We start from the raw sequence: 13655 nt of genomic DNA on the forward strand, positions 1-13655 counted from the left end.
GTTAACCCTTCAATTAGTGTGTATTTCTATACCCTGCTGTTTCGTCGTGTCAGTGCAGAGACTTATTCTGCATTTCACGTGGCTTATTTCCTGCTTCTGTGCTTCCTGGTTGTGAACCGTGATAGCGTTATCATTTTCTACTTACGGATTATCCGTGTTTAATATTGCCGTCGCATGCTTGGACCCCCACCGCGGACTTACTGATAAGATGACGATACGTGTACACTCGGATCCAGTCTCATCTAATCGCATGTTAGAATATACAGTACGAATACTATTCATAACCTCAGGCTTTAGAGAAAATGTCGCGGAGTCGTTGAACGCTCACCATTACACGAGCAGCCGTCTACGCCGAGTGTGTATCCGGGCTTGCAGCTACACTCGTACCCTCCTGCGTAGTTCTTACAGTCGTGCAGACAGCATGAGTCTTCAGTTTCACACTCATCAGTGTCTGGAGTTAAAAAAAAAACACACACACACACACACACATACACACAGTTATGTGTGAGAGAATCTCTGTCGTTATTATATAAGTGTCTGAATCCTGAGCCTTAAACATTTATGATTTTGTGATGCTGATAGATATGTTCATTACATATCAGTGTCGTTTAGAGCAGTCAGTGACATATGGCGGCTCACTGAGGTGGATCCAGACTCATTTTCAGTCTGAACCCAGGTCATCATGAACCCAGGAAGAGCCTGACCTCAGACACCTCTGTATCCTCCAGCAAAGAAACCCTGCACACTGGGCTATAAGAAGAGGTTTGCTGACGGACATAAGCTTCCATGCTGCGCGCTCTCAGTTCCGGCTGTGCCACAGCTTCCAGCTTGTCCACACAAGCGTATCTTAAGAAGCGGTTCGGCCTTAAATAGTGTTCCATGATACACAGATTCATTATTTTGCACATTTGTTGCACTGATTTATTTATACGGATCAGTAACAGTGCAGCATAAAGAAGAATAGAAGCTGGACATGAAACTGCAAGCTTGAAGAGCTTGAAGTCTAACGCGTTCTTTTCAGCGGTTAATTATGGAAAGGACGTGCGTGCGTGCGTGTGTATAAAGATGCACACCTATACACATCCTGAGGTCATCAGCGAGCTCATATCCGCGGTTACAGGAGCAGACAGGGCCGATGTTGGTGTGTTCACACTGGTGTGCGCAGCCTCCGTTATCCTTCTCACAGCCGTTCACTATCTCCATCTCAATACCTGCGCACACACACACACACACACATACACACCCCAAGCTAAACATTCTAACAATGTCTGAAACAATATATATGTTTGTGTGTGTGTGTGTATTTACTCACGATAGCATTGCTTCCCATCCACACCAAGCTCAAATCCAGGGTTACACACACACCTGAAGGAGCCCGGAGTGTTCACGCAGCCATGAGCACACCCGGTCCAGCCGGATACACACTCATCCACGTCTGAAAACCATCAGAGCACCAGAAACACTATATACGTCAGCACGCTGCTCACAAACCGCTTTGGAGTCGTGTTGTATTTCTCTAGCTACTAGAATCGATGCTCGTCTAACCCGACATTAGCAAAGATTTATTTAAAATCAGCACACATTCAGGCGTGTTCTTCTGCGCTTGTATTTACCGTCACATCTCTTGCGGTCTGTAGTGAGTGTGTATCCTGGTCTGCAGCTGCATTCTGGGATTCCATTATCATTAATGCATACCTGGGCACATCCACCATTACCATTCAAACATGGGTCCTTCACTGTGCATGCACACATACACGCACACACACACACACAAACACACACCCATTAGGTCAGTGGTCCATACAGGATTTTTTTTCAGCACCAGCACTCTCTGTGTGTGTGTGTGTGTGTGTGTGTGTGTGTGTGTGTGTGTGTGTGTACTTACACTCGCAGTGTTTGCCATCGCTCTTGAGCCGGTACTGTGGAGGACATTCACACCTATAGTGTTCATCCCCAAGGTCCAGGCACCTGTGCTCACAACCTCCATTTTTTACCGCACAAGACTTCACAGCTACACACACACACACACACACACACACACACACACACACACACACACACAAATAATTGGCAAAAGCATAAGAAAAATTCATCAAGAATTTCCTGAAAGGAAATTAACATTAATATAAGTTTTGTAAGAACTATAATTTGTTTGCATTTATTATATATATATATATATAGTATATATACAGGTGCAACTTAAAAAATTTGAATATCGTGCAAAAGTAAATTTTTTTCCTTATAATTTAATTCAAAAAGTGGAACTTGCGTACATTCTATATTCATTACACATGAAGTGAAATATTTGGAGCCTTTTTCTTTGTTTGTTTTAATCTCGATGATTATGACTTACAGCTCATGGAAATCAAAAATCCAGCATCTCAAAATATTAGAATAAAGAATTTATAATACAGAAATGTCGACCTTCTGAAAAGTATGTTCATTTATTCGCTCGATACTCGGTCGTGGCTTTAATCCTTTTGCACAAATCACTGCATCGATGTGGCGTGGCATGGAGGCAATCAGCCTGTGGCACTGCTGAGGTGTTCTGGAAGCCCAGGTTGGTTTGATAGTCTTTATTCTATACATATATATATATATATATATATATATATATATATATATATATATATATATAATATCTGTGTACTGTTACTGTATGTGTCTGTGTGTGGCTATAAGGCATAAATAAGGCGCTTACCAATACATGTGCGAGCATCCGCGTGCATGCGGAAACCCTCACTGCATTCGCAGTAGTACGAGCCAAGTGTATTGACACAGTTCTGCTGACAGCCGCCGTTCATTTCCTCACACTCATCTATATCTGCAGACACACACACACACACACACACACACATACGTTTACATACACATAGGTAATTACAGCTTTCTCGTTCAATCCGTAACTACGATCTTTCCGACATGACTTGCAGGCACCATTAGCCCTGCTAGCCTGTTTATACCAGCCGGCCCTTCTCCTGCAGGCAGATGTGTGTTCACAACCCAAACCCTAACCCTATTATTTACACGTTTCATTTCACCAACTCTCAGATGAAAACCTGAACCTAACCTCACGTCATTTGAAATAACACGCACTATACGTCTTTATTAAAATAGGCTTTAAACACAACATGAATGATTAGTTGCCCTTAATCCAATCTAACTTTTCTGCCATTCCTCCTGCTTGAGTTACTCACAGACAGAAAGACGTCTGTTATTTATTAGGCAAATGTAGACGATACTGGTCTTAATAAAGAAGCGCTAGAGGGAGGCATATTTACAAGCAAGATTACAGTCAATTTTCACATATGACTCGGATAAAGAGTTAACAGTTCCCTATAACTGGAGTGTCACAAAAGACAGACACAAACACTTGTGATCTCCATTTCGGATTGAGTAGATGTAATTAAAATGATGCCATAAGGATGAACACACACACACACACACACACACACACACACACACACACACACACACACACTATTAGTTCATGTCATGGCTCTGTGATGATGTACTTCAGATATCATTAGATTCTTTAAAAGTTTCAGTAACTTGATGTCATCGTGGTTTGAAAACCCATAATAAGCCAAAATGGAGGCCATCTTAGACGCAGCAGTAACTTTAAACAATTTAAAATATATGGTAGGTTGAATATATTTGTAGTTTTTCATTATTTAAAAAAAAAATTACTTTTATTTATTCATTTTATTGATTACATTTTTTTTGAGGAAACACAGAATTTGAACGATAGATTTTGGCAAAAATGATGAAATTATGGTGCTGCTCTTATGTCATGTGATCTCAACGGACAAGGCTTTCGGGTCCTTCTCGGCTTCTCCGATTCCAACCAGTACAGCTTAGGGCTGTGATTGGACAGTGGTTGCATTTCAGCGTAACACAACTGCAACACACTGACGGAACTGAAATGCGATTCCGAAGAGAATTACGTTCATGTCGGACGCAAAGTCAGGGTTAGATCCTTAAAGGAGCAGAGCCCGACACTAACAGTGTCCACAGGGACGCCTCTGTCACCAACTTCCACATCCACACTCGCAGTTTTAACGCTCACCGCAGTGTAAGGAAGTCTCGTAAAAATAAATGTAAAATATGATTATTCTGGAATGCTTTGGAGTTTTTAGTCTTCGAGGAACACGAACAAGATCCAGTTTTCCTCAGGAGGAGTGTACCTGTCCATTACTGCACTGAGATTTACAGAACATCTGCTAAATGCATCCACACCAGACCTGCTTCCTGTGTGTGTGTGTGTGTGTGTGTGCATTCCAGAAAACAGCCCAACTAATTTAAAATGCTGATAAAGCAGAAATGTTTGAATGCACATAAATGTGCGGTATATTGTATCGTACGTGTATTCGGGTCATTTGTTAGATAGTAAAAATGCGTATAATATTCTGTATGCAAAATGAAATTCACAGTGACGTGACTACGGAGCATGCGACTCGTTCTGAATCCCACCGCAAGCTGCTTTTACTACTAAACTTTTACTAAGCACCTTTCCAGAATCAGGAACATGCAGGCATGTGGGGAAAAAATAAAGATCAGCACAAAGTGTCATATACGGTAACTCTCCTGCTAGCACAAACATGCAAAACATCACCTCGCTGTTCAACATAGGAAAATTACTCTAATAATAATAATAATAATAATAATAATAATAATAATAATAATACCTAATTACTTGCTTTGTAACAATCAGTACGTTTTTTTTTTTTTTTCCGGTAACATGACTGCGTGTCTAATTAGCGACTGCTTATCGTGGCCATAATGTAAGTACCACAACATTAAGTTATAAGCTATAAATGGTTTAAAAGCATGACATGTCGTTGATTAATAAATCAGAATTTGTAATCATTGTGGTTTCAGTCAAATATGAAAGCAGTTCCTTGCTGCTATCATCATACCTCTTACACATAATGTAGGTCATAGAGGACCGATACCATTCGATAGTCTGATAGTTTCATTAAGAAAGAAGAATAACGGCGTGTGCTATTGTAGGAGCGTGCAGGAGTCATGAAATATAAACAGATCTTGGTGCTGAACTGAGACATTTTCAACTGTAGGTACTTTGCACTTGGGGTTATGATCAGTGTGATTTACGCTAAAACTGAATTCACGTGTGTAAGATTTTTACTGACTGTAAAAATCTTGCTTGTTGTTGTTGCTTGTTCCGGCCATTTTGATATGTTCTAACGACTTTATCTGAGCTGAGCAACCCGTCGCTGCAGACGCTGAGGAGCTACACGGCTGTGTGTGACTCTCGAGTACTGAGTGACCTCTTGGGAAACGAGATAGAGTCTAGATCTTCGACCCAGGAACATGACCGAATACAAGTCCTGCTACACATGACCCCAGACAGAAAGAAAGGGGTAATAACACAATAAAAGAAAAACCCCAAAAATAACCTACCACATCTCTCAAGAGCGCTACACTTTTTATGAAGATATTCTCTGCTCTTTCTCTCGCTCTCGCTGCTTTAATCTTTTTCCTCTCATCTTCTCTCTGTCACTGTTTCATTTCAGCAAGCACACACCACCAGTACTGTATTTCCTCAAACACATACGGTATTCATTCTGCACTTTAACTGTTTGAGACCTGCAGCTCACTCAGAACACAACAACACCGTGTGGGAAGTGCAGTCAGCAAATTCTTACTTCTAAAACAACGCTAGCACGCGTTTATGTGGTTCATGTGTCAGAGGTGGAAATCATAAATTAGCTAGCATGCCAGACAAGTAAAAGCTCCAGTGTGATGCTCAGCCAAATGTTTTGCTGCCCAGGCTAAAAAGTGGTAGCTAACATGATGTAATAACATTTGGCAAGCTAGTCAGCTAGTTAAGTGCACTAATACATGTCTCTATATGAAAACATCCTTTTGTCTTCCTTCTATTTTTAATAACTAGCTAGCTAGTTAACTCATATCAGCATTAGGGAAATTTCAGAATCTATATTCTCAGTGATTTATTTATTTAGCACTACACACAATACACCACAACAACCCATGATTGTGTTCATCACTACGATTAACCAAGTTAGCTAGCTAGCGTAGTATGCAGGTTCTGCATGTGGTCATGTCAACCTTTAATAATCTGTATATCAGATGTTATTGGTTCAAAGCCAATAACTTATATAACTGAAACAACTTGTGTATTTCGCAAAGGATTATTAACTGTGTGCTACAGCAAAATTGATTGCCTGCTTGTCAGGCTAATCGACTCTACTAGCAAGTTAGCAAATGTGATTTTTGTGAATCGTTAATGATAAAACGTAACACGGAAATGAAAGAAAACAGAAATGGCCTCATAACTCATTTTGTAATACTTCTAAGGTGTGCTTATTTTTGGAAATGTTCTTTTCTAAGCAAATTATGTAACTAAACACTAGCTGAATGCAAAGATGACCTATGTCCAAAGCTGACATTCTTGACACACACTTCCTGTCCATAAATCCTATAGGACCCTGTAGATCGTTTAGGTTCCAGAAGATTGGATTTGATGGATTTGCATTAGATAGCTTAATGCAAACCGTTCCATGTTCTTGGTGACGTTGTCCTTAAAGCTAGCCCCGAATTAACTTCGTCTGATCGTTAGGTGACGTATTCTGTTAATAATTACAACGCGGTTAGCATGTGTGTGTTACCCTGGCAAGTTCTGCCGTCCAGTCCGAGCGTGCTGCCCTCAGGGCATTTACAGTAGAAACTGCCGATGGTGTTGCAGCATGTTCCCTCACATCCTCCGTTTGAGTTCTCACACTCGTTCACATCTGCAGAGACACAGAGAGAGAGAGTGACTTAGAAAGAGATCAACATTGTACAGTAGGGCATTAGATTCATATAAATCACAAAGAAACTATTTGGAAATTTAGATATTTTTGGCAGCAACCGAAGGGAGTAAGAGATGCAGCAACCAGTCTAAACATAACTAAGACGATGAGGGTTAAGAACTTTGCTCAAGGGCCCAAAAGTGTCCTTAGATTTAAACACACAACCTTAAGAATATTATACAACCCTTATGGGATCTTTGGTTGTCTTTCTTTCTCGGAGAACCCTTAAAAGTTCTATGTAGAACCCTACGACTAGGTGTTTTCCTATAAGAAAGGGTTCTAAGTAGTAGATCTATATTTTTCTAAGAGCTAAGAACTCTTAATTATCGCACAAGCCCTTAAAGCACTTGAATTACCTGAAAATAATGCCACGATTCTCATTCTTTTAACGCAGGTAGCTCATTAAAGTGCCCATGAAATGGTTTGAGAGTCGTGATTTAATTCCGTATGTTGATGTATTTGCTTCAAAGTCAAGGAGGGGTACGTGTCGAACTTGCCCGGCTTGGACATACAATACGTGCCCGTTATCGTAGAGCAGGTACCATTGGTAGCATTTGGCAGTTTTTACCTCTTCTCCGTGGGAAGAACTTGCCATTGGCTGGCTTTTAAGTTTAATTTTGACTACAATGTCCTGCTTATGATGTTTAAATGGTTTAGCTCAAGGAAATATTTTAGTCCCATCCCAAGCACTGCACTCATCCGATGTCGGTCAACTTGGGATCGTTCAGAGCTTAGCCCATGGAACGTTTTCCTTCTAGGTTCCTAAAATCTGGAATAGTATTCCAGAGAACATTCGGAACCGTACCTGAATAGCATTTTTAAATCCAGATTACACACACAGAACAGTCACGTGTTCATCCAAGAGCTCAACAGTCTTCTGTTGTTTCCCTGAAATGAATTCCTGGCCATGTCATTGGACTCACATCCCGTGTGTATGGGAAAGAGGCATAAAGCCATGACTAAAGATAAACAAAATGAAATACACAAGGAAGCACTGACCAAGAGAACACGCTAAAATGCCCCAGTTCAAGAGCTTCATAAACTCAGCGTGTCTCTTAAACTTGACAACCAGGGGTCAAAGTTCACTTTGCAGCGTTGCGTTATATTATATTGAGTTGTCTGAAAGGACCCAGATGCCTTTTACAAATCTCTCGAACACTGATTTTGCAGGTAAGCGTCAGAGGTATTTTTAATGAAAACCCCCTGCTGAAGAACAGAGCTAGCTGTTAGATGCTCCCACATCTGTTTCTTCTCGAACCCTTCATCCACCTCTCATATATGCACGCGCGCGCAAGCCCGTGCACACACACACACACACACACACTCAAACTCACACATACTGTACACAGTGTTCAAATAGCTTCCAGCTTGCGTGTTTATTTGCATCTTATTAAGTCGCTTCCTTCAGTATAGGCTCTGTAATAATGATGGCAAATAACATGTGCTCACACACACACACGCGCACACACTCATTAAAGCATTCAAACAGGTCATTGGTCGATTACTGTTATTATAAGCCTTTGAGTTCAGGATGAAATCCCATAAGCATAAAATCAGTCAAAGGTAAATTGTGTGTGTGTGTGTGTGTGTGTGTGTGTGTGATGACATCTATGTGGGCATCGGGTTCTCCTCACACTTACGAGATCTTTCCAAGCACGTAGCGCGTAGATGTTCAATTTCATCACTTCACAGCCTTACTACTGGAGTCCCTCAGGGGTCAGTACTCAGTCCACACTCATTCTCCTTGTGTTCTAAATCACTGAGCTCCGCGATCAGGTCTCATGGTTCATCCTATCACTTCATAAATACTTCATTTTCCCTCCATGTCTCTCATCAGATATCAAGACTTCTAATCTGAATTATGACCCATCAAAACTAAACTGATTTAGCTACCAATGCAGCACTTCTCCACTCTGGACCTGTGACACACCATCAACACCCTCGCATGTCCACGGCTAAGAATCATGGTGTGATCATCAACTCAATCAAGAGACCCTCCAGATTTCTTCATAACATCAGAAGATCTGATTACAGGATCTGCTCAACTTCCTGTATAAGCTCTAGTTATTTGAAGACCTGACTTCTTCACCTCTATGCTTGCTGGTCTTATTTCAGAAATGGTATCTCTTACACAAAGCGTTCAAAATGCTGCTACTCGCCTGATCGGTAACCTTCTAAAGTTCTCTAATGTGTTGCAGCTGATTTGTGTTTAGTTGTGGCTTTTTCTGTGCTTCAACTCTCTTGCATTCTGTTTCTGGCTGCATGTCTGCAGAGCCTTAGAAACCAAGGATGGGTCGCCATGACAGCATCTCAGGCCACACCCACACTTGATCGCTAAGGCTCCACATCATCATCATCATCATCATCAGGTGTGAACATGTAGAGATGCATACCATAGATACATAAATCTTAAACCACATTTCTTTATATTATATAAGAATACGAAATGAGGCTTAATGAGGCTTCATTTTGACTTCACGCTAATTCCATTCCTCTCCACCACCAGAAGGATACACCAGTGATAGACTCACATGGATCAGGGGGAAAAAAAACATCCATTCTGGATTCAAAGCCAACACCTGGCTATCATTCTCTCTCACAATGGGTGGAAGGATGGAAAGACAAAGAAGCGGTTGTGATTGTGGTTGACACATTGTGATATGGAAAATATTACAAAGACTATATGAAGCGTAAAAAAGGTCCATCAGCTAGATTACCTCAGTCGGTGTGTGTTATGCAGCAGGTTGTGGGATTCAGAACAGCATCAAGTAGCGTAATTGTGGAATGCGTTAAGTTTAAACACAATATAGCAATACTTTGGGCATAACCGGAGTTCCTGCGTCATCACCCCTGACTGGTGTAGTGACAAACACTGTCAATATCACACTCTCTTTAAAAATCCCAAGATACTGTACACTGTATGGCCAAAAGTATCACACCAACATGTGGTTCTTCCCCAAACTATTGCCACAAAGTTGGAAACACACAGTTATCTACAATGTCTTATGTGTACGCTGTAGCATTAAGATTTCCCTTCACTGGAACTAAGAGGTCCAAACCTGTTCCAGCATGACACGAAGTGCACAAAGCTCCATGAAGACATGGTGTGTTAAGGCTGAAGAAGGTGGAAGATCTCGAGTGTCCTGAACCCTGATCTCAACCCCACTGAACTCCTTTGTGATAAACTGGAACAAACATTAGTTTCTCCCCAAATCAGTGCCTGATCTCACTCATCAGTGCTCTTGTAGCTGAATGAACACAAATCCCCACAGCCATGCTCCAAAATCTAGTGGACAGCTTTCCCAGAAGAGAAAGTGGAGCGCATTATAACAGCAAAGGAAGGACCAACTCCATGTTAATGTCCATGGATTTAGAATGGGCACATATGGATATCCTTTCAGCCATATAGGGGCAAGAAAACATCGTCATCTGCTAATAACAGGGGATGCTACCTCTACCCATCTATACTGGCCACCTCTTCAAGCTTGGCTGCATCTTGATATCCTGGCCATGAACACCACAAACACGGATGGAGACAAGACATACACTTGTTGTAGTCTGACACCCGCTTTAAAAGGTTTCGACTTCACAATTACACTCGTACCATATATCTCTTGTAAGAAAGAAAGTGTTTGCCGTAGTAAAGCAACCTCAATTCAACAGTGCGGTTGAGGAGCTGCATTGCTCGCAGATGCTCTGATTTATAGAACCGATGTATAAAAGTGACACTAGCCAATGTTTATAGGAAAAGATCTAATGTGCTGGCCATGGTTCCTTTATTTTGAAATGAGTCTGCTCTTTCTCCATCCATGCTATGATTCTGGGTTTCAAAATAAATCTGAGCTATGGGTTACCCAAGATGAGCCAGAAACAGAAACGAGCACTGATTTGTTTTACAGACTCGGCTGTAGCACAGCCTGAACATGCCTCTCAATCTGGACTTCAAGATACTTCAAGTCAACTTTAGGGAAAGGAAGAGTTAGTATCCTTCCAATATAAAATACAATGGACGGTCACTAAACAGTAGAGCCTGCTTGATTTGATTCCAGAGTGAAATTGTGTCACATCTAGAGATTATTGCAGAACTGAGAATAATTCAGAAAACACATTCTTAAGAGCTGCTGTATATGCTGCGGCTGTATGTGTAAATGTTTGAAATGGCTAATGGGTTCTATATGAGTATAACAGGTCTTAGATTTTATCAGTCTATTTTATCAATCCCAAGTTCAAATGAAGAATCATTTGTATCATTACGGGGCCAAACACCAAAGATGAGCAGGTACATTATTGGAATTTTATGTTTTCTTATTATTAGGAGGTCAAGCACTTTATTATTATTATTATTATTATTATTATTATTACTAGGGGGCCAAGCACTTTATTATTATTATTATTATTATTATTATTATTATTATTATTATTAGGGGGCCAAGCACTGAAGGTTTGTAGGCACCATATTGTTATTCTACGTTTTATTATTATTATTATTATTATTATTATTATTATTCCTCTTCTTCTTTTTCTTCTACTTCTGGCTAGGGTGTCTATGGCAACCCACAGAACCGACTGGGAAAAAAGTTGTGAAATTTGGCACACTGACTGGGTTGGATCTAAGGAACATTCTGACCAAATTTGGGCCAATTTGGAAGTATGCTTATGGTCATAACTTTTGTCACATAGATTAACATTTGTTGACCTGCTGATATAAATGCTGGAGCTCTTCCACTGACAAAGGCTTCACATAAGTTTCATGTGGGAAACATTCACACAACAGACTTGCATGCATTGCATGTAAATGCACATATTGTAAAGGGGTGAAAATGATACACAAGAAATGAATTCCCAGCTCATTTAAATACCAAAATGAGACAAACCACAGACAAAACCGCCTCATATATGAAACGGTACAACTCATATGACATATTTGGAATAGATACGGTTAGCATGAGGAGTTAGTGGTTACAGCGTTTCCAACGAATTCCTACAATAATCTCAGGTTTCTTTTCTGTGGATGTAGGCAGATATTTATTTAAAGTCATCAATAGCATTTTCTCTTGGAAACATTACTCCGTCTCCTTCGGTTTCTCTCTAGTTGTTTTCTTGACATTTGGAATACCCTTTTCCCCAATACACAAACTCGGATGGAAAGTTCATTCATGACCGTGCACAGAAGATCTCAGGAATATCCGCTGTCCCTTAGACCCAGGAGACGCGCCGTAATGACTCGGACAGAGATCACTGGAAAATGTATGCAGACTTCATACAGTACAGTGGTGGGGCTGTTTATCAGTTAATCAAGTTCGGCAGCTTTTTTTTTTTTTTTTTTTACACACGTGTGGCATTCTCCATGTTTAGCACTTCTGCATTAAGAATGTCAAGAATCTTCTCCTAGTGTTAGCACATGGTCCGACAGATTCATCACACATGCTACAAGAGTGTACACTCATCACGCCAGCTGAGTGCACTAACGAGCTCAGTTAATCAAGGCAACCTGATGAAGTGAATCAAACACAGTGGTGCAGATTTAAAAAAAAAAAAAAAATGGAAATAAGAAAGATTTTGTTAGATTACTTTCTAAACTTGTCTAAGATCAAGTCAGTTTAAGAGAAAATGGCACAAATCAGAAAATACAGTATGGAACACTTGGAAATTTATTCGTTCTCATTATACTGTAATATTACACTTCATCTCTCAAGTGTGTCTGACCTATACACATACACACACACACACACCCATATATTACGACGGTGGGGTGTGAAGCCCTAAAATAAACAGTTGAAGGTGTCTGATGTAGCACCAGACCAGCCGTGTTAAGCTGAATGTAAACACTCAAACTTCCTGACTCTTTATTACAAAGGTTTGCACACACACACAAGCACACACACATGGCACACGTGGTTTGGAATTCATTTGGCTGGTTAATATTATTAGAGGTGTTAGTGAATTAATACAGATTTTTTATTATTAATATTAATTAATATTGCTCTGAATGCAATAATACACAGCTCAGTACATTGGAAAATGTTCTGTAGTTGTACACCTGTACATTTGCCTTCAAAGAAGTCAGTGATAGAAAGTCTGACTCTCCTCCCTTCACCTGTACACACACACACACACACACACACACACACACACACACACACACACAGTTTTTCAGTCTCTTAATCATCCAAATATGAATCCAAGAAGATTATTAGCTGAAATGTACTCCCTTGTTAATTATGGACACCTTTTAAAAAAATATATGTTTCTATAGCAACTGTTCATTACCAGGGATATTTATGGAAGGAGTCTCCAGTGTCAGCACTTTGTAACAGTACGTTTTCCATCATGGGAAGATTATGTACTTTCTGCTTTCTGGTTGGGTAACAGGATAAGCCACGCCTTTTGTTTGTTTATTTGTTTGTTTGTTTGTTTGTTTGTTGTGTTCTTATTAACTTAAGAGAGAGAAAAAACAGGCTAATGAGGGAACGACTGTTTATAGCTGCTATAACGTAAGTGATAACGGAAACTAACTTCTTTTACGGACGTTGTACAATGTCCAACAAAACTGTAAAAGAATAGGTACAACAGTTTGCTCTTTGATTAATGAGGAAAAAAATAGAATGTAATCCTTGCAAAATCACTGTGGAACTAACACCACACCCCCATGTTTTTTTTTTGTTTGTTTGTTTATTTTATTCTTTACATATCATACTTGTTTGTCATAGCTATGTCTTCACTTTGACAACCTTTAAGACGGAAACTATAACACAATGCGTCAGCTGCGGTGTGTTACCGGTTACAGCAAAGACGTTAACGCCACTTGGCGTGCACATC

General features: G+C 40.2%; 1 protein-coding gene across 1 annotated transcript in view; it reads right to left on the minus strand.

The window, feature by feature from the left end:
• Window positions 1–13655, minus strand: part of megf6 (multiple EGF like domains 6) — a 44993-nt gene that overhangs the window by 25199 nt on the left and 6139 nt on the right. Inside the window, exons 5-11 of the mRNA XM_053647644.1 lie at window positions 6654–6776; window positions 2702–2824; window positions 1886–2011; window positions 1614–1736; window positions 1313–1435; window positions 1074–1211; window positions 329–451 (exon numbers count right to left, since the gene is read on the minus strand). Of these exons, the coding sequence (XP_053503619.1) occupies window positions 329–451; window positions 1074–1211; window positions 1313–1435; window positions 1614–1736; window positions 1886–2011; window positions 2702–2824; window positions 6654–6776 (879 nt within the window). The remainder of the gene's footprint in view (window positions 1–328; window positions 452–1073; window positions 1212–1312; window positions 1436–1613; window positions 1737–1885; window positions 2012–2701; window positions 2825–6653; window positions 6777–13655) is intronic.

This window comes from Ictalurus furcatus, chromosome 17 (genome assembly GCF_023375685.1).
Source record: "Ictalurus furcatus strain D&B chromosome 17, Billie_1.0, whole genome shotgun sequence".
Taxonomy (NCBI): Eukaryota; Metazoa; Chordata; class Actinopteri; order Siluriformes; family Ictaluridae; genus Ictalurus; species Ictalurus furcatus.